Below are 24186 nucleotides of genomic sequence, written 5' to 3' on the forward strand. Positions count from 1 at the left end.
TTTCATTCAAGATTGAAAATTCAAACTCTACACAGAGCCCATCACAATGGATTGTTTGGTAACGCATAAACACTTTTATGAAATCTCTATACAACATCAATGTTTACATTTCTAATATTTTTTTTATTCCAGATCCTGGTTCAACTGCCAATTCAAAAATGCAAGAATATTCATTCCGACTACTTTACTAGAAATCTCTCTAGAAACATTTAATTAGGTGTATGTTTATCCATAACCAGTATAAATGCAAATATTGCTAAAACATTTCTTTTTTTTCTCAGGTCCTCTCAACTTCTGCTGCTCTGCACACTAACTCCTTCACCAGGAACATTTAATCAGGCATGTGTTTATCCATAACCAGTATAAATACAAACATTGCTAAAATATTTCTTTTTTTTCTCAGGTCCTTTCAACTTCTGCTGCTCTGCAAACTAACTCCTTCACCAGGAACATTTAATCAGGTATGTGTTTATCCATAACCAGTATAAATGCAAACATTGCTAAAACATTTCTTTTTTTTCTCAGGTCCTCTCAACTTCTGCTGCTCTGCACACAGACTCCTTCACCAGGAACATTTAATCAGGCATGTGTTTATCCATAACCAGTATAAATGCAAACATTGCTGAAATATTTTTTTTTCTCAGGTCCTTTCAACTTCTGCTGTTCTGCAAACTAACTCCTTCACCAGGAACATTTAATCAGGTATGTGTTTATCCATAACCAGTATAAATGCAAACATGGCTAAAACATTTCTTTTTTTTTCTCAGGTCCTTTCAACTTCTGCTGTTCTGCAAACTAACTCCTTCACCAGGAACATTTAATCAAGTATGTGACTATTCATAACCAGTATGAATACAAACTTCATTAAAATGTTTCTTTTTTGCAGATTTTCTCAATTCAACTATCACTGCCCTGATGCTCAAAACATCATGAGTTTGGAATGCTCATCCATGTAAATGATTCGCAAGTTGTTTTTTTTAATGACTGCCTATAATTATGCATGATTAACTTAACTCTTACTAAATCACTAACACGACTAACCTCACTAACTTAATCAGTTATTATAAAAACCACTTGTTGAGTTTTACAATGAATGTCTTGCTGAGATTGCTTGAAAGACATCGCTGCATGATTAATCAGGTAATTTATTTTTTATAGTATATTTTATGAGACTTGTTACTAATTCATTGTTTTTGTTCATAGGGTAAGCGACAACTTCAAGCCAAGTAGTCTTCAACTCTCAACTTACTCTTGTCTTGATCAAGACTTATTCTCCAGCAAAAACAATCGCTCGATCTACTAATTATGTCGTCCCAAGTAACTACCACCGGCTTGTCGTCAGGGAAGGTGCCTACTGTGATATATAGATTAGTTAAGTGCATAAATGTTAATGAAATAATGAATAAATATATTGTATTTAATTTAATTTGTTGTTTTAATTTAATTATGAGCCACTTTACGGTCTTTACGGCCAAATTACATTATGCTGTAACGTAAATTACGAAGATATTTAAACATTTCTAACTTAATAACAAAAATTTCTTGTGTTATTAATAGGGATACTTATTAAGTGCACTTTTAGTGTAGACAATTGTGCAAAACAGTTTCTTTACTGTTTGGGTGTTTGCAACCAGTTTGCCGCATCTTGGTTAAGCTCTTTATACCTTTGCTTTGACTCGGTAGAAACGCGTTGACAATGGAGTTTGCTTTTTTCCAAACACTTAATACGTCGGACCCATGTTTTCTCTTGTTTAAATATTACACTTTCTATATTTCTTTAAATGGTGCACTCTTTTTCTTAGCTATAAGTATCACTTATTTAATATCATCCTGTGTTATTAATACATTTATAGATATATATATATATATATATATAATATATATATATAATATATATATATATATTATTGTGTAATAGCAATCGATAATGCTGCATTGTGTAAGAGCAATGCTGATATGCCAATTAACGTAAATTCGATATCGATATCGTGCTAATAAAGTATTGTTAAAAATAGTCAATCAGTGTTGTTCTTTAGAAGTGACAAGATATTTCAGCCAATATTTTAATAAAGAACTCAAGGCAATAATGCTGCATTGTGTAAGAGCAATGCTGATTGCCAATTAACGTAAATTCGATATCGATATCGTCTAATAAAGTATTGTTAAAATAGTCAATCAGTGTTGTTCTTTAGAAGTGACAAGATATTTCAGCCAATATTTTAATAAAGAACTCAAGGCAATCTGAAGCCTACTATTACTATAACCACCGCTCGGCAAGGCTGTATTGACTAGGAGGTCAATAAAATAAACAAATTTATGTTATGTTTATTTTATGTTTGTTTTCTCATTATACTTTCATATACATTGTTTTTTAATTATTTTTGGTTGTTATTATGTTTTTTCATTGTTGTTTAATTGGAACCCTGATTATTTAATTATAGCACTGAAATGGGTCAAATCATTACCCGAAACGTATGTTCCCTAATAAAAACATTTTTCAATAAAACTGTTTTTTAATTATTGGTGGATGCCCAAGAACAATTTATCATATAATATATATATATTATATATATAATATCTCATATATATATATATTATACAATTAGATAAATGTTAATGTATTTTAGTCGTTTTCATTACTGCAATTGTAAGAATAAATTAATATAATTGTATTATTAAATACATAAATTAAAATACTGTGATACATTAAGAGTTTTGAATAAAACTAACTAAACTTTATTTGGAGTGTTTCATTCCACACCATTTTCAGTATTATATATATTAGAAACACACCGTACAGGTGCAGGTACTATAAACTGATAAGCTAATGTTATCATAAACATTAATATATTCATTAATTAGTTCTTCGAAGAGGATTTAATATTTTGAATAAATTTCATATAATATAATTTTTGTAATCTAATTCTATGGTGATTAATATTGTTAATGTAGTTGTAAATTTGGCCATTTTAAATAGACTAATCTATGGTTTTTCACTCATTTTTCAATCACTTTAATTTATTATACTATTATTTAATGTCTTAATTAGTTCATTTTAATTATTATACTTTGAATATTGGTCAGTTTTACTTAACTATAACTTATAAAAAAAATTACTTAACTATAACTTGTAAAAAAAAAATTCAAGTTCTCAGTCTTGTGTTATTTTCTTCTTTCGCACAAGAATATCTTCATTATTGTTAATATATCTTAATTTTTATTCGCTTAATTATTACATTAATTACATTCATATTCTTACCATATTTACCCTACCATCTCCTATTTTACTTTACACTACCTTACCATAAACTTACACTACCTTAACTAATACTGCCCTACATTAAGAACTAATATACTCTTACTTGGTTATCTTACCACGTCTCGAACCTGCTACCCTGTCCTCTCCAGCGACTCCCACCTCCCAACGCGCGACGCCACGACGATCACATTAATAAACCGTTACAAAGTAGGTGATATTATATATTTTAAACGAAAAAAACTAACAGGTCATATGGCAAAAAAAAATTGAATTGGTATGGCCTGTGCTGGCGTAATTGGTAGAGTGATGGCTTCGTATCGTAAAGGTACCGAGTTCGAATCATACATCAGGACAAAAAACGGAAAGAAGTAGTGCTGTTCGCGTTGAGGAATTTATTTATTGTAAGATAGCACAAAAATAAAATTTAGATTTAATAAACTAAGAGGTCATGAGGCCGAAAAAAAGCAGGTTCGGTGTGGCCTGTGTTGGCGTAATTGATAGAGTGATGGATTCGTACCCAAAGAGTGCCGAGTTCGAATCATACCTCGGTACAAAAAATGGAAAGCGTGGAATTTATTTATTGTAAGATAGCACAAAGTTAAAATTTGGATTTAATAAACTAACAGGTCATGAGGCCGAAAAAAAGCAGAATCGATGTGGCCTGTGTTGGCGTATTGCTAGCGTGCTAGCTTCATGTCAACAGGGTACCGAGTTCGATTCATACCTCCGGACACAAAACGCAAAATAGCGTGCCTGTTGACGCTGTGGAACGAGGTATGCACGGAATCACATCCGTTCGAATTTGAGACCCCAGGCGGGTATGCTCCCCTCGATCTCGATTGAGAGGAGAGATACGCGCGAGAATCCCGCAAAATCCCCTAATGAACCCCGCAGCAGCCCCGAAAAGGGGCGAGGGGGGATTATAGGGGGGTGTGGGGTTCACGAACCCGCGACCCTGTGGTCCAACCCTCCCGAAAAAGGGAGAGGGGGGACTATAGGGGGGTGAGGGTTCCGCGCGACGACCACCACTGGGTCGCGCCGGTTGAAAAGCCGGGTGCGAGTCCCCGGAGCACCCTCGAGTGCAATGATGGGGATGTGGGGTGAGGAAAATGCAGTGACGAGGGAAAAAGGGGTGGAAAGATATGAGGAGGGAGAGATAGGGATGGCGGGGGAGAGATAGGGAGAGAGATAGGGGTGGTGGGAGAGATAGGGGAAGAGATGAGGAGAGGGAGAGAGATAGGGGAGAGATAAGGGGGGAAGAGTCGGAGGGGGAGAGAGATAGGGGGGGAGAGATAGGGGGTGGAGATAGGGAAAGGATGAGAGAGGGGGGGATGAGAGAGGGGGAGGGATGAGAGAGGGGGAGAGAGACGAGGGAGGGATGATGAGGGAAGGAAGCGACAGGGGGAAGGAAAACGCATTTTACGCAAACATAACAACGTGTACGACGGGATACGACGTCCGCGCCTGTCGCCTCGTCCATCCCTCCCCCGTCTCTCTCCCCCTCTCTCATCTCTCCCCCTATCTCTTCCCTCCCCTTATCTCCCCCCCCCCACCGCCCCTATCTCTCCCCCGCCATCCCTATCTCTCCCTCCTCATATCTTTCCACCCCTTTTTCCCTCGTCACTGCATTTTCCTCACCCCACATCCCCATCATCGCACTCGAGGGTGCTCCGGGGACTCGAACACCGACCCACCCTGTGATGCACCCGGCTTTTCAACCGGCGCGACCCAGTGGTGGTCGTCGCGCGGAACCCTCACCCCCCTATAGTCCCCCCTCTCCCTTTTTCGGGAGGGTTGGACCACAGGGTCGCGGGTTCGTGAACCCCACACCCCCCTATAATCCCCCCTCGCCCCTTTTAGGGGCTGCTGCGGGGTTCATTAGGGGATGTTGCGGGATTCTCGCGCGTATCTCTCCTCTCAATCGAGATCGAGGGGAGCATACCCGCCTGGGGTCTCAAATTCGAACGGATGTGATTCCGTGCATACCTCGTTCCACAGCGTCAACAGGCACGCTATTTTGCGTTTTGTGTCCGGAGGTATGAATCGAACTCGGTACCCTTTTGACATGAAGCTAGCACGCTAGCAATACGCCAACACAGGCCACACCGAATCTGCTTTTTTTCGGCCTCATGACCTCTTAGTTTAATAAATCTAAATTTTATTTTTGTGCTATCTTACAATAAATAAATTCCACGTTTTCCATTTTTTGTACCGAGGTATGATTCGAACTCGGCACTCTTTGGGTACGAATCCATCACTCTATCAATTACGCCAACACAGGCCACACCGAATCTGCTTTTTTTCGGCCTCATGACCTCTTAGTTTATTAAATCTAAATTTTATTTTTGTGCTATCTTACAATAAATAAATTCCTCAACGCGAACAGCACTACTTCTTTCCGTTTTTTGTCCTGATGTATGATTCGAACTCGGTACCTTTACGATACGAAGCCATCACTCTACCAATTACGCCAGCACAGGCCATACCAATTCAATTTTTTTTGGCCATATGACCTGTTAGTTTTTTTCGTTTAAAATATATAATATCACCTACTTTGTAACGGTTTATTAATGTGATCTTCGTGGCGTCGCGCGTTGGGAGGTGGGAGTCGCTGGAGAGGACAGGGTAGCAGGTTCGAGACGTGGTAAGATAACCAAGGTAAGAGTATATTAGTTCTTAACGTAGGTAAGTATTAGGTTAAGGTAGTGTAAGGTTATGGTAAGGTAGTGTAAAGTAAAATAGGAGATGGTAGGGTAAATATGGTAAGAATATGAATGTAATTAATGTAATAATTAAGCGAATAAAAATTAAGATATATTAATAATAATGAAGATATTCTTGTGCAAAAGAAGAAAATAACACAAGACTGACAACTTGAATTTTTTTTTACAAGTTATAGTTAAGTAATTTTTTTTATAAGTATAGATAAGTAAAACTGACCAATATTCAAAGTATATTAATTAAAAAATGAACTAATTAAGACTTTAAATAATAGTATAGATTAAAGTGATTGAATAATGTTAATATTTTTGACATGTTTGAAATGAGTGAAAAACCATAGATTAGTCTATTCAAAATGACCAAAGTTATAACTACATTAACAATTTTGATCATGATAGAATTAGATTACAAAAATTATATTATATGAAATTTATTCAAAATATTAAATCCTCGTCGAAGAACGAATTAATGAGTATATTAATGCTTATGATAACATTAGCTTATCAGTTTATAATACCTGTACCTGTATCTTATATTTCTAATATATATCACTGAAAATGGTGTGAAATGAAACACTCCAAATAAAGTTTAGTTTTATTCAAAACTCTTAATGTATTACAATATTTAATAATTCAATTATATTAATTTATTGCAATAATGAAAATGACTAAAACACCTTAACATTTGTCTAAAGGTATAATATATGTATTATAGTATATATATATAATAAATAATACAAATAAATTTCTTTGATGTATCGCCCTCGAGAACTTACTCATATATGTCAACATCAAAATTATGTGTTATTATATATATATATATATATATATATATATATATATATAGATATAGATATAGATATAGATATAGATATATATATATATAGATATAGATATAGATATAGATATAGATATATATAATAGCACAGTATGATATTAAATTAAGTGATATTTATAGCTATGAAAAGTACATCATTTGAAGGAGTAATAGAAAACACAATATTTAATTCAGAGAAGTCACCGGTCCGACACATTAAATGTTTAAGGCACTCCAACAACACAAGGGCTAAGTGTCTAGTTTACGCTTTACTCTTAACGTATTACAATATTTAATAATTCAATTATATTAATTTATTGCAATAATGAAAATGACTAAAACACATTAACATTTGTTTAAAAGTATAATATATGTATTATAGTATATATATATAATAAATAATACAAATAAATTTCTTTGATGTATCGCCCTCGAGAACTTACTCATATATGTCAACATCAAAATTATGTGTTATTATATATATATATATATATATATATATATAATAGCACAGTATGATATTAAATTAAGTGATATTTATAGCTATGAAAAGTACATCATTTAAAGGAGTAATAGAAAACACAATATTTAATTCAGAGAAGTTACCGGTCCGACACATTAAATGTTTAAGGCACTCCAACAACACAAGGGCTAAGTGTCTAGTTTACGCTTTACAGTCAATTTAAACATGCACATTTTAACACAATTTTTTCTACATTTTTCAGTCAATTCAATATTATTAAGAGAGCCAAGTGTATAGTTATACAAGTCAAAGCAATTACGCAGACTTTGACCGAGACAAAGCAAAAGTATGGGTCGTCCAAGATTTCAAGACACCCAAACAGTAAACAAACTGTTTTACACAATTGTCTACACTAAAAACTGCACTCAATAAGTATCCCTATTAACACAAGAATTTTTTAAAACTCGGATATGTTTAAATATTTTTGTAATTTACATTACAGCATAATGTAATTTGGCCGTAAAGTGGCTGATAATTAAATTAAAACAATAAATTAAATAAAATACAATATATTTATTCATTATTTCATCAACATCCATGCACTTAACTATTCAATATATCACAGTAGACACCTTCTCTGACGACAAGACGGAGATAGTTACTTGGGACAGCATAATTTGAAGATCGAGCGATTATTTTCGCTGGAGAACAAGTCTCGAGTAATTCCAGAGTTGAAGACTACTTGGCTTGAAGTTGTTTATCCTATGAAGAAAAACAATGAATTAGTAACAACTCTCATATAATACACTATAAAAAATAAATCACCTGATGATAATCAGCACCGTCTTTGAAGCAACATAAGTAAGACCTTTATAATAGAACTCAGCAAGTGGTTTTTATAATAACTGATTAAGTTAGTGAGGTTAGTCGTGTTAGTGAGTTAATAAGATTTAAGTTAATCATGCATAATTATAGGCAGTCATTAAAAAGAACCACTTGCGAATCATTTACATGGATGAGCATTCCAAACTCATGATGTTTTGAGCATCAGGGCAGTGATAGTTGAATTGAGAAAATCTGCAAAAAAGAAACATTTTATTGAAGTTTGTATTCATACTGGTTATGAATAGTCACATACTTGATTAAATGTTCCTGGTGAAGGAGTCTGTGTGCAGAGCAGCAGAAATTGAGAGGACCTGAGAAAAAAAAGAAATGTTTTAGCAATGTTTGCATTTATACTGGTTATGGATAAACACATACCTGATTAAATGTTCCTGGTGAAGGAGTTAGTGTGCAGAGCAGCAGAAGTTAAGAGGACCTGAGAAAAAAAAGAAATGTTTTAGCAATGTTTGCATTTATACTGGTTATGGATAAACACATACCTGATTAAATGTTCCTGGTGAAGGAGTCTGTGTGCAGAGCAGCAGAAGTTGAAAGGACCTGAGAAAAAAAAAGAAATTTTAGCAATGTTTGCATTTATACTGGTTATGGATAAACACATGCCTGATTAAATGTTCCTGGTGAAGGAGTTAGTGTGTGCAGAGCAGCAGAAGTTGAAAGGACATTTTAGCAATGTTTGCATGTATACTGGTTATGGATAAACATACACCTAATTAAATGTTTCTAGAGAGATTTCTAGTAAAGTAGTCGGAATGAATATTCTTGCATTTTTGAATTGGCAGTTGAACCAGGATCTGGAATAAAAAAAATATTAGAAATGTAAACATTGATGTTGTATAGAGATTTCATAAAAGTGTTTATGCGTTACCAAACAATCCATTGTGATGGGCTCTGTGTAGAGTTTGAATTTTCAATCTTGAATGAAATAAATTTTATAAAAAAATGAAATAAAATAAAAAATTAACAGCATATGAAAATAGATAAGCTAAATATTGATTTTTAGACACTTAATTGAACTTTCTTCTTAGTCCCCTTCAACGAACATTTATTCATAAGTCTAAGAAGTTCTTGTGGTCTTAAAAATGTCATTGTTTGATAAATTTCTAAGTTATTCATACTTTGAATGCTTTCCAAATATTTTGATCGTATTATTCCAGTTGACTGTTGTGTAATAATCACAGTGTCCGATCAAATATGCATAAAAAAACAAATTATGAAGTTACAAATCAGTAGATCTAGTAAAGAATAAATTAAGTATAAAATAAAATAAATGTAAACTGAATTTTCACTCGATATTACTTGGCTATTCGATACTTAACAATTTGTTTGATATGTTACGTTGCGGTTTACATGTGATTTTATCTTGATGCTCAGAAATATAGTTCTGGGAATTTACCAGCAGTTTAATAATTGCACTTGGTTTTATATGAAATGCATTAACATGAATTCACAATAATAAAAATTGAAATGTAATGTAATACTTGAAATCCACATTGCATAGACTTATAAGATTCAAACGACCACATTATATTTTAGTAGTAGTAGAATGGATTAGTGTTTGTTAGTATTTGTTAGTATTATTAGATACTAGAACTAAGAATGCAAATCATGCAAATGATCATTTGATTCATGAAAGCCAATGCTTTAATGATTTCGTAAATTTGTAAAAGATAAAGCAAAAACTGAAAGTATCAATTAATGAATATCTTGAGTAAATTCACAGTTCGATAAATACATTCATACCTAATGCAATTCCAATAAAACCACAATTAGTGCATTACAGTGACATGAAAATTGAATGACTCTGCACAAAATGCCACAAATTCAAACGTACCTGCACCTGTAAAATACAAAAGTTTTTATTATATTATGATGAACATCTCATTAGGTATATTATTAAATAATGTTGATACGTCACCAAAGCTGCCTTCGTGAACTATGCAGTTGCTCCAGAGAAGCACAAAATAGTCATTATCTGCATCTTCATTTTCAATCAAATTCTAAGAACTATTCTGTGTAATTTCCTTCTAGTAAATGAATAAAATAGTGTATGAGCACAAAGTCGTTCTTTAAAATTCTTGATAACATGAAGATTGTGCTCCAACATATGCAATTCTTCTGATCTATAAATTGAAATGAGTTAGCACATAGTAATGATTTAAATAACACTTAAAATTAAACTATACATACAACTCACAAACAGATTAAGTCTCTCGATAAAAATGTTGTTTTATTTAACAATAGACATTATAAAATGGAATATTTACGGTGTGCGTCTATGGCACTAATTCGACTTGAGCAAGCTATATACATAATTTGTTTGACGTATGACGTAACACTGTCGAACATAAAATGAAATCCGAGCGAATCCGTAAAGCGAAATCTATTTAGCACAATTACAACATACCAAATTATCTTCCAGGCAGCAATTGGCAAGGGGGCCTCTGTATTCCACGATGTTTCTTTGATCAACTCCGATAAGAAAATGATTTTATGCCATGACATTCCACAGACTGGCATAAACCATAGATGTGCAAAAAGAACTTGTAGATATGCGACTACAGAGCGTGCGAGTTCGTGCGGTTGAATTTGGAGCTGGATGTACTCGAGCGCCTCTTTGTTTGGAAATCCAACCAAGATTTGTTTGAATCTTTAATTTTAACAACAATAAAACTGTTATAATTTAAATAAAATAACATCTCTTCATATCTATATTGATGCTCGATTTTTTTAAAGTAAGTTGTCTATTAATTTACACTGCAAGTATTTCAAAAGTTGTTAAAAACTTATATAACTAAAAAATTTTTTTGGTTTTGAAGTGATATCTAAAGAATGAAAATACATTTTTAAATATACTGAGATCCTCGACCATATCATTGAGGTCAGCACAGAATCTGCCTGAAAACGCAAAAAGTTGTCAGAAAATTCCCATAAAAAACGTGATATTTACAAAAAGTCGATTTTCTGCTCTCCTGAGCAAAAAATGGACAAAATTGGAGCGAACGGGAGGCCTGACAAATGTGATTGATTCTCACTTGAACTGACATTCTTCAAAAAAAAAATCACAGTCTTTAAATATATATTAAATTTACATGCTCTAATTATTAGATACCTTTAATTTCCAAGATGTAATTTGCCATTGGATATTTGCCATACTATCAGATGATGTCAGGGCTGTATTTTCCGAGGGTTCTAATATTATTATTAGTATGTTCTTCGCATTTTTGATAGAAGTTCTCTGTCATTGAGTGTAACAAAATGGCTTATAGTTTGTAAGACTATATATTAATAAGCGGTCATAGGCTGTTAGGCCGATGTTTCGTAGTCGAGCTCGCAGTATTAACAACTGTGCGCCATATGCCATCTCGATATGTTTGATACTACAAAGACCATGGTTTGTCACTCGATTCAAAACGTGTCAAAAACATTTTTCCTTTCAATATTTCATAATATCTAATTGTCCATTGATTTATGTTTTTGTTTTATTTACATAATTTATTTGATTATTTATTTACTTGAGAAAACGTGACATAAATTTTGAAAATTGTATTTAATTAAACAATTATGAATACTGTATATCTGTATTTTGAATATGTTATGTACAATTAAGTTTAATTATATAACACTATCATTTCAATACCTTAAATCTAGCTCTAGACTTAACCAAAAATACAATTTTAAATTTCATTTTTCAAACAATAGTGTTTTATAATAAATTAATTTTCAAACACATTTTCAAATAATTGTTACTTTTGATTTAAAATGAGTATTTTGGAAAAGTTAATAGTTTCATTTATTTATTATATAACCATTATAATAATTCTTACATTTTTCACTCTTTATAACTTACATACTGCTATGCAACAAGTTTTCAATAACAATTATAATTAACTTCGAGTTTTACAAAGATTAAATATTTCAACACATTAGACAATTATGTCACTGACCTTATGTATTTACAAATATTAGAATAGCGCTTTCGTGCTTTTTATATTAGATTTCGATATAAGAATTGGATACACTTGTTAAAAATATACCGATTCTATATACAAACATATCCAAGATAATAAAGTTAACTTAATATTTCGTTCAAGAATATTAATTTCAGAGTATAATTTCTAATAAAATTTGGTCACTTTAACATTGGCAACTTCTTATAAAATTAAAATTATTTTTAAAACCTATCTCGCTTCTCAGCATCTTGAAAGTGACTAAGTTCATATAAAACAAATAATTCTATCCAATTTCTCTAGTTACTATTGAAGAACATAATTTTATTACCTCAATATTTTCAATACATTAGTATTTTTATTAGATTTATATACAATGAATCCGCAATTAATTGCAAGTTTTACAAGGTTTGATATAGATAGAAATATTACAGAATTAACTATTTATTACTATAGTTCTCATTGCTCTTGTATATGTTATATTTTTATGGCAAACAAGAAATATATGTAAATTGCAAAATTAAAAAAAATTGCATACTAATACTGAAATCGTTAATAATAAAATGATGAATAATAATAAACAAAGATCTCAGAGTCCAGTCCAAATGCATTACAAGTTTTCGTTTATGCAGTTAAAAAATATTGATTAATGCATTCCAAGGCATGAAAAAAGAATAGCAGTATTAATTTTTTTTATTAAAAACAGCAAAACAAATAAGACAAGATAAATTCCAATTTCTACAATAAACTTTTCTTTATCATACTTTTATAGAAAGTTGCATACAAATGCTTTACTATTCAAAAGTTTTTGCAAATAAAACTCCAAACTGTTAATTTAGGGATTTAAAAAATTTAGAACTTATAATCTCACCATTTCCAAATGAAAGCTACCTTAATGAAAGATTTATATAAGATTTTTTGTTAAAGGGAATTCAAAGATGTAAAATGCTATTCTTCAAACTCACCCTTAATGATAATAGCAATTTAATGTGTTGGATGCCTCAAAATATATTAATTCTTCTGTGATCTGGGTTCACAGTACTATTATAAAATAAAAAAAAATCAAACTACAAGCAAAAAAGAGTCTAATGCCACCTTTAACCGTAAAATGTATGAAATTAACACTAATTTTATATTATTATAATTAAAAATAAATTATACTCATATTGTAAATAAACAAATTATTGAAGATAGCATAATATGCATAAACTTCATCAATTACAAATAACAAGCCTAAATGATTTTTCCTCTGTTAATATTTAATTGCAGGACATTCCAAAGCAAACCTAGGAATTTAGAAGTATTTGATATATAAATGATGAAATACTCGAAAGAATCATAGCCAAAAATCAAATTACAAAAAATAACAAGTTTTAGTGCATTTAAACAGAGATAGTGAAATATTTGAATGTAGTAAATTTTGAATTGATTATTTGAATTAATCCTCACAAATGTATTTAGGCTTGCGATGCTTCAGTTAAAAGTTTAAAAACCAGTCAATAAATAAAATTTAGAAGTCGCAAAGTTAAAAAAAGACTCAAAGGTCATTATTATTACAACAATAAACAAGCAACACAATTAAAATATAATCAATAAAAAGTTTTTACATTTAAGGTACTGAGCCATTAGATTTGTGAGAATTTCGTTTCGATGGAACAGTCCATGAAGTGTAGGGCCCTTTAGGCATCAGACCTTGTCACAGTGCTTCTCTAGATGGCACCCAAATGTTAGGACCTGCTTGGGAAGAAATTACTTCCTTCACTTTCAAGTAGATGTCTTCCGGTGTATCCCCTTGAATAATAGCTGTGGAAATGAACAATATATACTTAAATACAACTTGATTTTCTTGTAACGTGGAGGCTTTTAATATACAGTAGAAGTGCCATATCTTGCTTCCTTCATGCGCGTTTTCGCTATTTGTGGCAAAAAAGCGACATTATTTCTATATTCGCGTCTAAAAATTTCGTTATTCGCGGATTCCAATATGTATCGAAACCAGAATCTTTTGTAAATGCCGTCACTTTGAACTAATAAAGAAATATTTGACATAAGCCGCCTCCGTTGCCTTCGCCGTCTTCGCCATTATCGGTGTCTTTGAAATCGATCTTTCATCCTTTAGCAATAAATAGAAAATTCGGGACATTTTTTGGTTTTTGTCAAATAACTCACAAATCTTAAAAGCACCGTTTTCAGTTAGATAGGGAGAAACTACATACAATTTACTACAATTCCATTCCAACAATTATATACACTCCGATATAAAAGTTTGGAATAAAACGACTTTGAATTCGATCTTTCATTCTTTAGCAATAAATAGAAGATTCGGGACATTTTTTTGGTTTTTCTCAAATAGCTCACAAATGTTATATGAAAGCACCCTGTCTCCGTTAGATAGGGAGAAACTAGATAAAATTTACTACAATTCTATGCCAACAGAATAAAACGACTTTGAATTCGATCTTTCTTTCTTTAGTAATAAATAGAAAATTCGGTACATTTCTTTTGGTTCTTGTCAAATAACTAACAAATGTTATATAAAATCGGTTCAGTCATTTTCGAGAAAACGTTGACATAAGGTCAATTTTGAACTCAAGTCATGAAAAAGATACTCCTTTATTCTTCAAACTTTGATCAATTTCCAAAAATAAACGATTTGTCGTAGGGCGGTAATAAATATATGATCTCTATCGTCAAAAAAAGTTTCATAAAAATTGTCGAAATTTTTTTTAACAATCAATTATGAAGAAACAGCGAAGCCGATCTTTACTAAAAACTAATCAGTACAATTCCCAAAATATATCTTTCAAAAAAATTTTGAATGATTAAAATCGATTGAGCGATTTTATGAAAAACCGTGGACAAAATTTCGTTCACAGAAAATTCTAAAAACAATAAATTATTTGAAATTAATTGTTCACTTGTCTGCTAATTAAAATTTCTGCACCAAAAAAGGCTTAGCCGACCCTCTTGCAAAACTAAATACAGCGAGTTCTTATGGAGTTACTTCGAATAGATTCTTGAAATTTTGTTGAAACTCTGGTCAGCCACTTTTGAGAAAACGACGACAAAAAATAGAAAAATCGGTTCACATGCAAACACTCGACTTGAAAACATAACATAAGCATAGATTTTTTTGCAAAAACATATTTTTTCTTAGAAAAGTTAATAATGTATTTTTATTAACTATCTGCACAACACCAATAAACATCATTTCATATGATTCTTTGCGAAAACATAACAAATAAATAAATTCACCTGTAAAGTACTCTCCAAATTCTTGTTCCATCTTTAGAGCACGTTCGTAAGTTTTCTTAGACTGCTCTTCAGTCATTCGTTTATTCATTTCCCTAAACAAAAATGTTCAATAAGTAAATAAGTAAATAGAAATAAAAGATCGATATAAAGCAATCATTCATCCATCAGACAACAAGGACTAAACTTTTGAGAAATTATTTCAAAAATTTACATTTCATTATTAATTTATATATTGTTAAATTTCACATTATAATTATACGGGGCCGATTCTGCCATAAAATGGACCGATGTTATGGCAATGCTGTCACGCTGCGTTTTCTCATATAAAATTGTACTTAAAACAGTCAAAATGCAATGAGATTGTTGTGCAGTCAGGCGTTTTAGATAGAATTCCTAACCTATGAAACGCAAAAACGCCAAAAAAGGAATGTTATCATAACTGCATTTCATGTGTAAAACGCGTGATCTCACAGAAAATACATAGCATTTGCAGAGTACCATATAAATATTCCATATAAATGGTACATTTTTGTACTATTTTATATGGAAAACGCAGTGTAACATAGCCTTGCTATAACATTAGTCTATTTTACGGCAGAATCGGCCCCTACATTTATAAAGAAGTAGGTATATTTTTAATCATATTTTTTTTTTAATCAAAATAATAATAATTACATATTATATTTTTATTTATATGCTGACTTATACCATATTCAATCAATGCATAAAAAAGTTAATGCTAAAATATTATTTTATATACAGTTGTAAAGAAGAATCACTAACATCGAAAAGTAATATTAATTTTTTTGTTAATTATTAACTAACCCTGAGTAAGTCAATGAAATAAGATAAATAATAGCTATTTATTATTACTTACATAATAGATTCAATTGATTTTGGTTTGATGAATATTGCAATGGGATAAAGTTGTGCGACTTGAAGTCGTTTTATAGCATTAGCGCTCACATCTAAAATGCAATGTTTACCCTGAAAATAATTCATAAAAATGTTAGTGATCATAAGAAAATTGTTAGTGATACCAAAACTGTAATTAATAAGAAAAGTTATCTTAATAAGTTTACCTACGACTCAAAAGTTATCTATATATCAAATTTTAGACACTATGTGTAGTATATTTCTAACTGCTAAATAAAGTATGAACAAAAAAAATATTTTTGGCACATGAACTTTCTCTATTAGACTAAAATTGTCAAGTTCGGGAAATAAATGCTAAAAATGAAGATGGAAATATTCACGAAGATTCAACTACAAATGGTTACATCTCCTTGGTATTTCCTATTTTGAGTAAAAGCTTTGGAATACTGTATTCATCTATTTATCAGAAAAATCTATAAAACGCTCTCTATTAAACAGCTACGAGCAAGGGATTTTACACTTGAGCGCAAAATCCTGCAAATTACAACTACGAACAAGCTAAAGAAATAACATTTAAAATGAATATTTATAACTCGTTCTGAATATTTTATTCATAAGGAACATTTCAGAAAAATTCAAAAATATACGTTGACATTATAGATCACGTTTAAATTATTTCGGTTTCACAAAGCACTGTTAACTCATGTACATAATTTATAAATAAAAAAGGAAATTTAGGCGGGGTACTACTTAACCACTCCACTGTGGCACTCATTCAACTGTGCGCTACGCTTATATGCGACTTATAAATATTCATTTTATTCTGGCATAAGTAGTCTAAAAATATTCTTAATATGTTGAAAGATATGATTTTAATACGCATTTCGAGTATACTCGAAAATACACAAGATTTAGTCTGGTTACAAACAACCTTAATCTATTTGAATGTCGGTACTTCCCTACATTTTCACTTGTCGGTAATAAAAAATGTGGTATTATTTAGGACGATGTGAGCATAAATTAGTACAAGAATATTAAAAGATGGAATAGATAAATTATTTATTACTATTGTTATAATTTTAAGTAGCTCACCTTTTCTGCAACTTGACGAACAGAAGCTACAGAAGTTCCATATAAATTATCATTGTACTGTCCTGCTTCAATAAACAAATGATTTTGAATATCACGTTCCATTTGTTCGCGGGATGCCACGAAGTGATAATCTCGACCATCCACTTCATAGCCTCTCTTCGGTCTTGTAGTATCTAAAAAGAATAGAATAAAATTCTGATATAACCTAATATTTGAAGAATAGTTTTCCAAACTTGTTTGTATCGTGGACCCTTGGCGCATTGCTATAGACTGTACTAAAGTTTTGTGTATTTAAATGTTTACTTTAAAGTAACAATACGTGTTATGTTATGTTTCAACATAATTGAATTAATAATGACAAAATGAAGTAAGTAAATGTTTAATTTAATTTTTAAAATATCTACTATCTATTATTTCTATCATTGTAGTTTTCTAATGTTTTCTATATAATATTTAACAATTACTTACGAGGTACGCAGCTGCCGAATTTTTCGGGAAATTCGGAAATCAAATCATCATTGACGCGATCCTTGAGCGGTCCTAATATTATGACTGGTCTGGTGTAATTTATAGTCAATTGTTGCACAGCTTCATAAGAAAGAACGTTTTCTTCGCCTGAATCATAAGAGAGAGTTAATAATTTTCTAATTAGTTGCCATTTTTAATCTATAAGTCTTAGAAATTTAAAACTTCACTAATACTTATAAGCAAAAATAAGGAAAGACTTTATTTAAAAATAATTTTCGACATAAAAATTAGATTTTTTTTTTTTTTTTATAAAAGTCAGTTATAAAAAAATAGTATTCTTTGATAAAATTATAATGACGTCATAAACTACTTGATTAGCCAAACAATACAAAATTAATTTATATAGGTATATTAATTATATTTATTTAAATGCTATTATCAAATGAAAGTATAAATCCTTGTCTTTACTTTGGTTAAAAAAGTGATGTAAGTGTATAAAGTCGCCTGTTGCATTGTACAATAAAACGTACATTATGTTTTAATTATAATTGACAAATTACAGTATTAAATATTATCTAATGCTATGAATAAATAAAATTAGTCATATTTAACAAACATGCGCAATACTTAATTACAAGCATTCACTCACATTTAGAATCTTAGGGATTGAATTAGATTATCAAATGTGCATTGGTAACAACAATAATACAAAAGCTATTTTATAAAATACCAATTTTTAACAAGATCCAAAAAAAAAACAATTAGATCTTTTCATATCATATATAACGAGCAACCCTCAAAAGACATACCATAAATCTACATTTAGAATTTAGATGCCACAATACTAGTATAAAATTATGTACTAAATTTTGAAACTTCAAAAATATAGAATAAACTATTTGAATGTTATTTCATTCTTCGTTAAAATAAAAATCGATAATAATAAGTATTTATGGCAAACTGAATCCTTGGACCGTGCGTGTCTGGACAATATTAATATACAGGGAACTACCAATAGTGATTCAAAAGATCTGCACAATAGACTAGAATTGATTTTGTGGAAAGAATGTTAAACTAACGACCATTTACACAATACTATCAATTTTCGTTAGTGTTCGTGGTAACGTAATGTAAATCTATCTAAATCAATATTTACCGGTGACGACTAACATACTAGTGCCGGATAATATTAAAAAGTTATTAATTGAGAATGAAAAATACTTAACATACGGAAAATGCTAAAAAATATTTAAATCCGCAGGAATTTAGTTATGGACCGCGCTTTTCATGTAACAAACACGAAATTTTACTAAAATATACTACTTGTAAGTAGTAGGAAGTAGTCTGGCCAATACGCCAAAACCTCAATGTTATTCGGCTATCTAATATTATCTAATACTCCGATTATTATTTTTATTTTGTAGAGAAATCCAATAAATATAAAAAAATCTTCAACTTGAATACTGAATTAAACAAAGATGAATATGCTTTATATGTTATTTTTGGCAGGTGAGAGTCAAGTTTTAAATTCAATTAAAAGCGCCATCCAAGAGTATGTGCCTCTAAAATATATTAGTTTAAAGTTAAATAGATAATTAAAATTTGCAGAATACAAGTACATGGCTATAAAATATTGGAATAGCAAATTTTATCAGAAAGCCTAATAACTGCTACAGAATATGAAAACTGAAATATCTAAATATGAATTTATAGAAGAGTTCTGCAGCATATAACAACAAAACAAATTAAGGAAATAATTCATTTCATGCAAACTAAATACAACATCAGTTTCAAATTGAAACTTTCATATAACAATTGACAGCAAGTATTCCTAATTACTGTATATTCACGTGAAATTTTGTATTTACATGAATATCTATATTCATCGCAATGTTTTAAAAGCGCGATGATACTGCAGCACCCTTTTTTCCAATCAGTTGCGGTCAAAATAACAGAAATAAAAACTTAAAAACAATATCCGGCACTGTTTACAGATATTAAAAACTGTACGTGTTTACAATATGAATAAAATTTTTGTTTCTACTTAATAACTAAATCGAACACTATTAAGATGATTCATACCGGCGACACAGAATAGCAAAACCTAACAAGATAAGATTCAAATTTTGTGTTGAATCAATCCTAAAGTACCATATTTTATCTCTAGTGACGGTTGAAAACTTATATATAAAATGAAAACAGATATGTCAAAAAAGGTGTAATGTTGAAAAATGCAATATCATCATGACTTTAACCAGTTAACTGAGGCGGCTTCTTGAACGGTATGCACAGATTAAAATATAGAATTAAATAGATGCATTTATTTACAAAATTGTAAGATTTACTAAATTCTTTTTCTTTTAACATAAAGATATAAACTATAATTTATTACATATAAAGTATAAATTCAAGATTATTCTATAAAGTGATACGAACTTCCTAGAATATTACAGGCCTACGAAAAGTAGTTTAATGTAAAATCTTTAGTTATACATATTCTGTGTTTAGTATTGCACACTGTGGACGTGCACTCTTAAATAAAATATATTTTTATTAAATTAAATTAATAATATGTACATACTATACGTTTGTTTAAAGCATATGAATTGCTTCGGTCAGTTTTTTGGTGAAATTTTCAAAAAGAAAAGATGAATTTGAATAGCTAAATTTTAATTCTTCTTGATGAAGTCGATTATTTGCACATATCAGAACGATCTTGAAACTGGCCTTGAAGTAAAAAGCCACTCAGAACTACTTATTTTACCGGAATATTCTGAACATATTGAAATTCAAGATTTTATTTTTTTCAAAAATCACAATTTAAATATCCAACATTACTTCATGACGATTACTATAGGTGCTCGTCAATCACAGTTAACTGGGTAAAGTATTCTCGAGTTTGCGATAACTTTCATTTGAACAGTTTTTTTTATCAAATCTATATATAGTTATAGTTTTACAATAATAATAATATTTTCGGTTAAATATTCAAAATTTGAATCTGCACTTGTCGCCATATGGTAGTGTCGCCGTATGAACGTATCCTTACGAAAACTAAAAATTCTCAGACAAGACACAGTGAGTTTACTATATTTTTCAATACGACAAATAATGAAAAAAAAAAAGATGTTTTAAATATTTAAGAGCACTAATATAATATGCATTGCGATGAAAAATAAACTGGTGACTAATCTCGAATCAACAATATCGAGAGGAAATAAAAATAAAAATTTAAAATTAGTTGATACAAAATCAAGTGCGGTTCGGTCCTAGCGACAAGAGACAACGATCTTTTTAGCCGGACTTACTGTCACTGCTTTCCGTGTTTTCGAGATAAATCAACTCGATCTGATGCATATCGGGAAGCTCTATGCGATACACGATCTCCCCGGTGCCTGGGGAGATCAAGTGCGTCAGAAGGAGAGATAAAAGATAAAAAGATAAAAGATAAAATGTGAAAAAGATAAAGGAAAACTAAAAGGAAACGACTCACACGCCGTTTGTGACATCAACATACGGACGGCATTTCGTGCGCAGCAAGATATACTTGATATATAAAGCATTTCAAGAATACAAAGTTCTTTGAGAAACTGAATATAATATAAATACACAATGAAATTTATATATATATAGAGAGAGAGAGAGAGTAGGGCGGGGTCCAAAGGGCCAATCTGACTTTGAGCAATTTATTACGAAAATAAAATCAATTAACGAAATGGTTTTGTGAAAATACTCTAGTCCTAAATAATGATAAGACCCAAATCATATCTTTTTGTACAAAAAATCGTTATCCCATAATATTAACTTCTTCACCATCATAAGTCAGCATAATGATTTTTCGCAGTATCAAAGTTTCTTGGTATTCACATTAATATAATTTTAAAGTGGTCCGCAAACTTAGACAGTAAAAAAATTCATGCTTCACTAGTTAAACTTTTTAAAGAATTAGCTTTTTATGACATTTCTGAATTTTCTCAATTTGATTTCAATAACTATTTTCTTGCATAATCGTTATCCTTTATCTATTAGTCTGAACAATTGATCGCCTGTACAACCATGTTTTTTTTATTGCTATTTTTGTTAATTAAATTTTTTACGGTTTTAAATGAGTATAACTTTCAACTTTTTGCAAGAATTTGAGCTTGACTCGTGGTCCAATAGACTTTAATATGATAAACTTGATGATGAACATTGTATTTAATGTTCGAATGCTTTTTTTCAGCTCTTTTTTTTCAGAAGTGTAATTCTATGATTATTATAAAATTACTGTCCTTTTAATAAAATATTAATAAGCTTGACAAGAGCCTGAAATATTATCTATTATTATTGATTACCTTGCTTATGAAAAATGAATAAATAAATTAATTACATCACTACAAATACCACATATCAAACAACAACTATCTGAATATGTTCATCATTGTAGAAATATGTTATTTGCCATTTTTCAAAGAAGCTTTCAATGGTCATTTATACCCATATACGGGGTACTACTTTCTAACTAAAAATATAGTTTTGTTATAAATTTGCAATCCTGGCTGCTTATCTCCTAAATAATCTACGCTTTGCATGTTTTTGAGAGAATGGTGGAACTACACAATTTTTCAGCACTGACAGCACTAATGTTAAAATGCCAACTTTTGGAGGCAGTATTTTCCCCATCATCATCGAAAATTTATTGCTGTTTCACCGTGCTATAATTGCTGTTAGCAAACAGACTACCCAATTATTAACTTCCGAAGCAAAAGTTTTTCACGAGAAAATCCGATTTGCAAGATTTTTTGTCAGTGTTTTCGTATAAATTCTCAACCTATTTTAAAGACTTTATTCAAAAGATATCATTTGGAATTGTGCCGATTAGCTTTTGGCAAAGCGTTGTTTATCGTAACTGATTGCCATTGTTTTTTTGACGATTTTAATAAAACCTTGTATAATAATATAGTTAATTTGAACCATTTGTCAAAAATAACAAACATGTTTGAAAAACTTGCTCAAATTGCATAACCAACCTTAGTTTCTCACATTATAAGCTCTATAGGAACTCGGTTGTTACTATTTCTAATAATATTAAAAATAAAATATCTACAAGAACCTGAATGATCGTTTACAGTTTTAAAACTTAATAAGAAACACTTTAAAATACGCACGAAATGCCGTAATTGATGTCCAGCTAAATGAACCGAATAAATGATTTGATAAATAATTATTTAAAAAAAGCTACTATAACATTGCTGACTCGATAGATATGCATGTATATAATCGTTACAAATTGAATTATATATTTTAAATTTCATATAATATCGATAATTTTTTGTAGTGTTGCATTTATAGTTTTAGATTTGCGCACACACAAATTTGCGATGCAATTAAATTCATACATGCACGATTAGAATTTAGCAGCAAAATATGAAAATATATAGTTATTTTACACATTTTTTGAACAGAAACCGAACAGACGGTTTCTTACAGTCAAAATTTTAAGAAATATGCACTAACAGCATATTTACGAAGCTGAAGTTGAATTTAAAAATAATCATTTTTACTAGTAATGCAAAGCCAACAATAAACTTTCAGATGAGACATATTCAAAATATCCAATGTTTTAAATTTGTAATTCACAATTTATTGATTCTTTTTAAAAACATTTGTAAATTCAAATTCAGCGGATTAATGTATAAATAGTGCAGAAACTAAAACAATATGAATATTTCAAAGTTCGATCATTAAATGTTAACATTTGTAATTTGAAAAATTGACTATTTTTAAGTTTGAAAATATTTGTATAATAAATTTTGCATACGATATATTAGCCAACTGAATAAACTATTTCTTCATCGCCTACCTCTAAGCAGTTATAAATCTAATATGATCCAATTCAATAATTTAATATTCATATGCAATACTTAAAAATGAGATCTTATTAAAAACACATTACATGTCATCCAAACTATTTTAACTAAATTTTAGCAGATATCACATTTCTTCCTGCGTGTACTATATTATACTAAATTATTACTAATCTAATTGGCATAATCTGTAAAAATATGTTTATATATCTAATATAAGCCTCATATTTCAAGCCTAACATAAATCATAAAGTTAGGAATATGTTTGAAAACGAACCACGACCGTCACTTAGTCAAACACAGCACCAAATAGTTGCAAAAATTCATAGCTCAATCGCTGTAGTAAATTCTAATGTAATAAATAAAATTTTTGATAGAAAAAATCATATTATGAATATCTTGTGAACTATTTATATGTCAAATCATATAAATTGGTAAAGTACTCAACCACATTCCTTGATTTCCAAGTACCAAAACAAGAAGAAGGAATAGTTTATAACCAATGTTCTAATCGATCAATTTATTATCTTTACATTTTTT

The 24186-nt window shown here is 30.4% G+C and overlaps 1 protein-coding gene and 3 long non-coding RNA genes across 4 annotated transcripts; 1 reads left to right on the forward strand and 3 right to left on the reverse strand.

Moving 5' to 3' along the window:
* The first annotated feature begins 640 nt into the window (after positions 1–640).
* Positions 641–1278, forward strand: LOC113372200. Its single transcript, XR_003366739.1, has 4 exons — positions 641–702; positions 768–825; positions 887–1140; positions 1204–1278. It is a non-coding gene; the product is annotated as an uncharacterized LOC113372200 (long non-coding RNA).
* Positions 1279–7862: 6584 nt separating this feature from the next.
* LOC113372194 lies at positions 7863–8703 on the reverse strand. The gene is made up of 5 exons (XR_003366733.1): positions 8642–8703; positions 8520–8577; positions 8398–8455; positions 8085–8336; positions 7863–8021 (listed from the first exon to the last, which is right to left on the reverse strand). It is a non-coding gene; the product is annotated as an uncharacterized LOC113372194 (long non-coding RNA).
* Positions 8704–8926: 223 nt separating this feature from the next.
* Positions 8927–10703, reverse strand: LOC113372196. The gene is made up of 5 exons (XR_003366736.1): positions 10567–10703; positions 10078–10282; positions 9994–9999; positions 9028–9074; positions 8927–8953 (listed from the first exon to the last, which is right to left on the reverse strand). It is a non-coding gene; the product is annotated as an uncharacterized LOC113372196 (long non-coding RNA).
* A 2877-nt stretch (positions 10704–13580) lies between these two features.
* LOC113373490 (disks large 1 tumor suppressor protein-like) lies at positions 13581–22462 on the reverse strand. The gene is made up of 6 exons (XM_026613783.1): positions 22416–22462; positions 17801–17976; positions 17333–17505; positions 16242–16351; positions 15365–15456; positions 13581–13912 (listed from the first exon to the last, which is right to left on the reverse strand). Exons 1-6 carry the CDS (start codon positions 22460–22462, stop codon positions 13806–13808), a joined length of 705 nt encoding a protein of 234 aa, XP_026469568.1. The 3' UTR covers positions 13581–13805.
* Positions 22463–24186: the final 1724 nt, after the last annotated feature.

The sequence above is a fragment of the Ctenocephalides felis genome, unplaced genomic scaffold (genome assembly GCF_003426905.1).
Source record: "Ctenocephalides felis isolate EL2017-DRISC unplaced genomic scaffold, ASM342690v1 CF-g0.4_SCAFFOLD_01604, whole genome shotgun sequence".
Taxonomy (NCBI): Eukaryota; Metazoa; Arthropoda; class Insecta; order Siphonaptera; family Pulicidae; genus Ctenocephalides; species Ctenocephalides felis.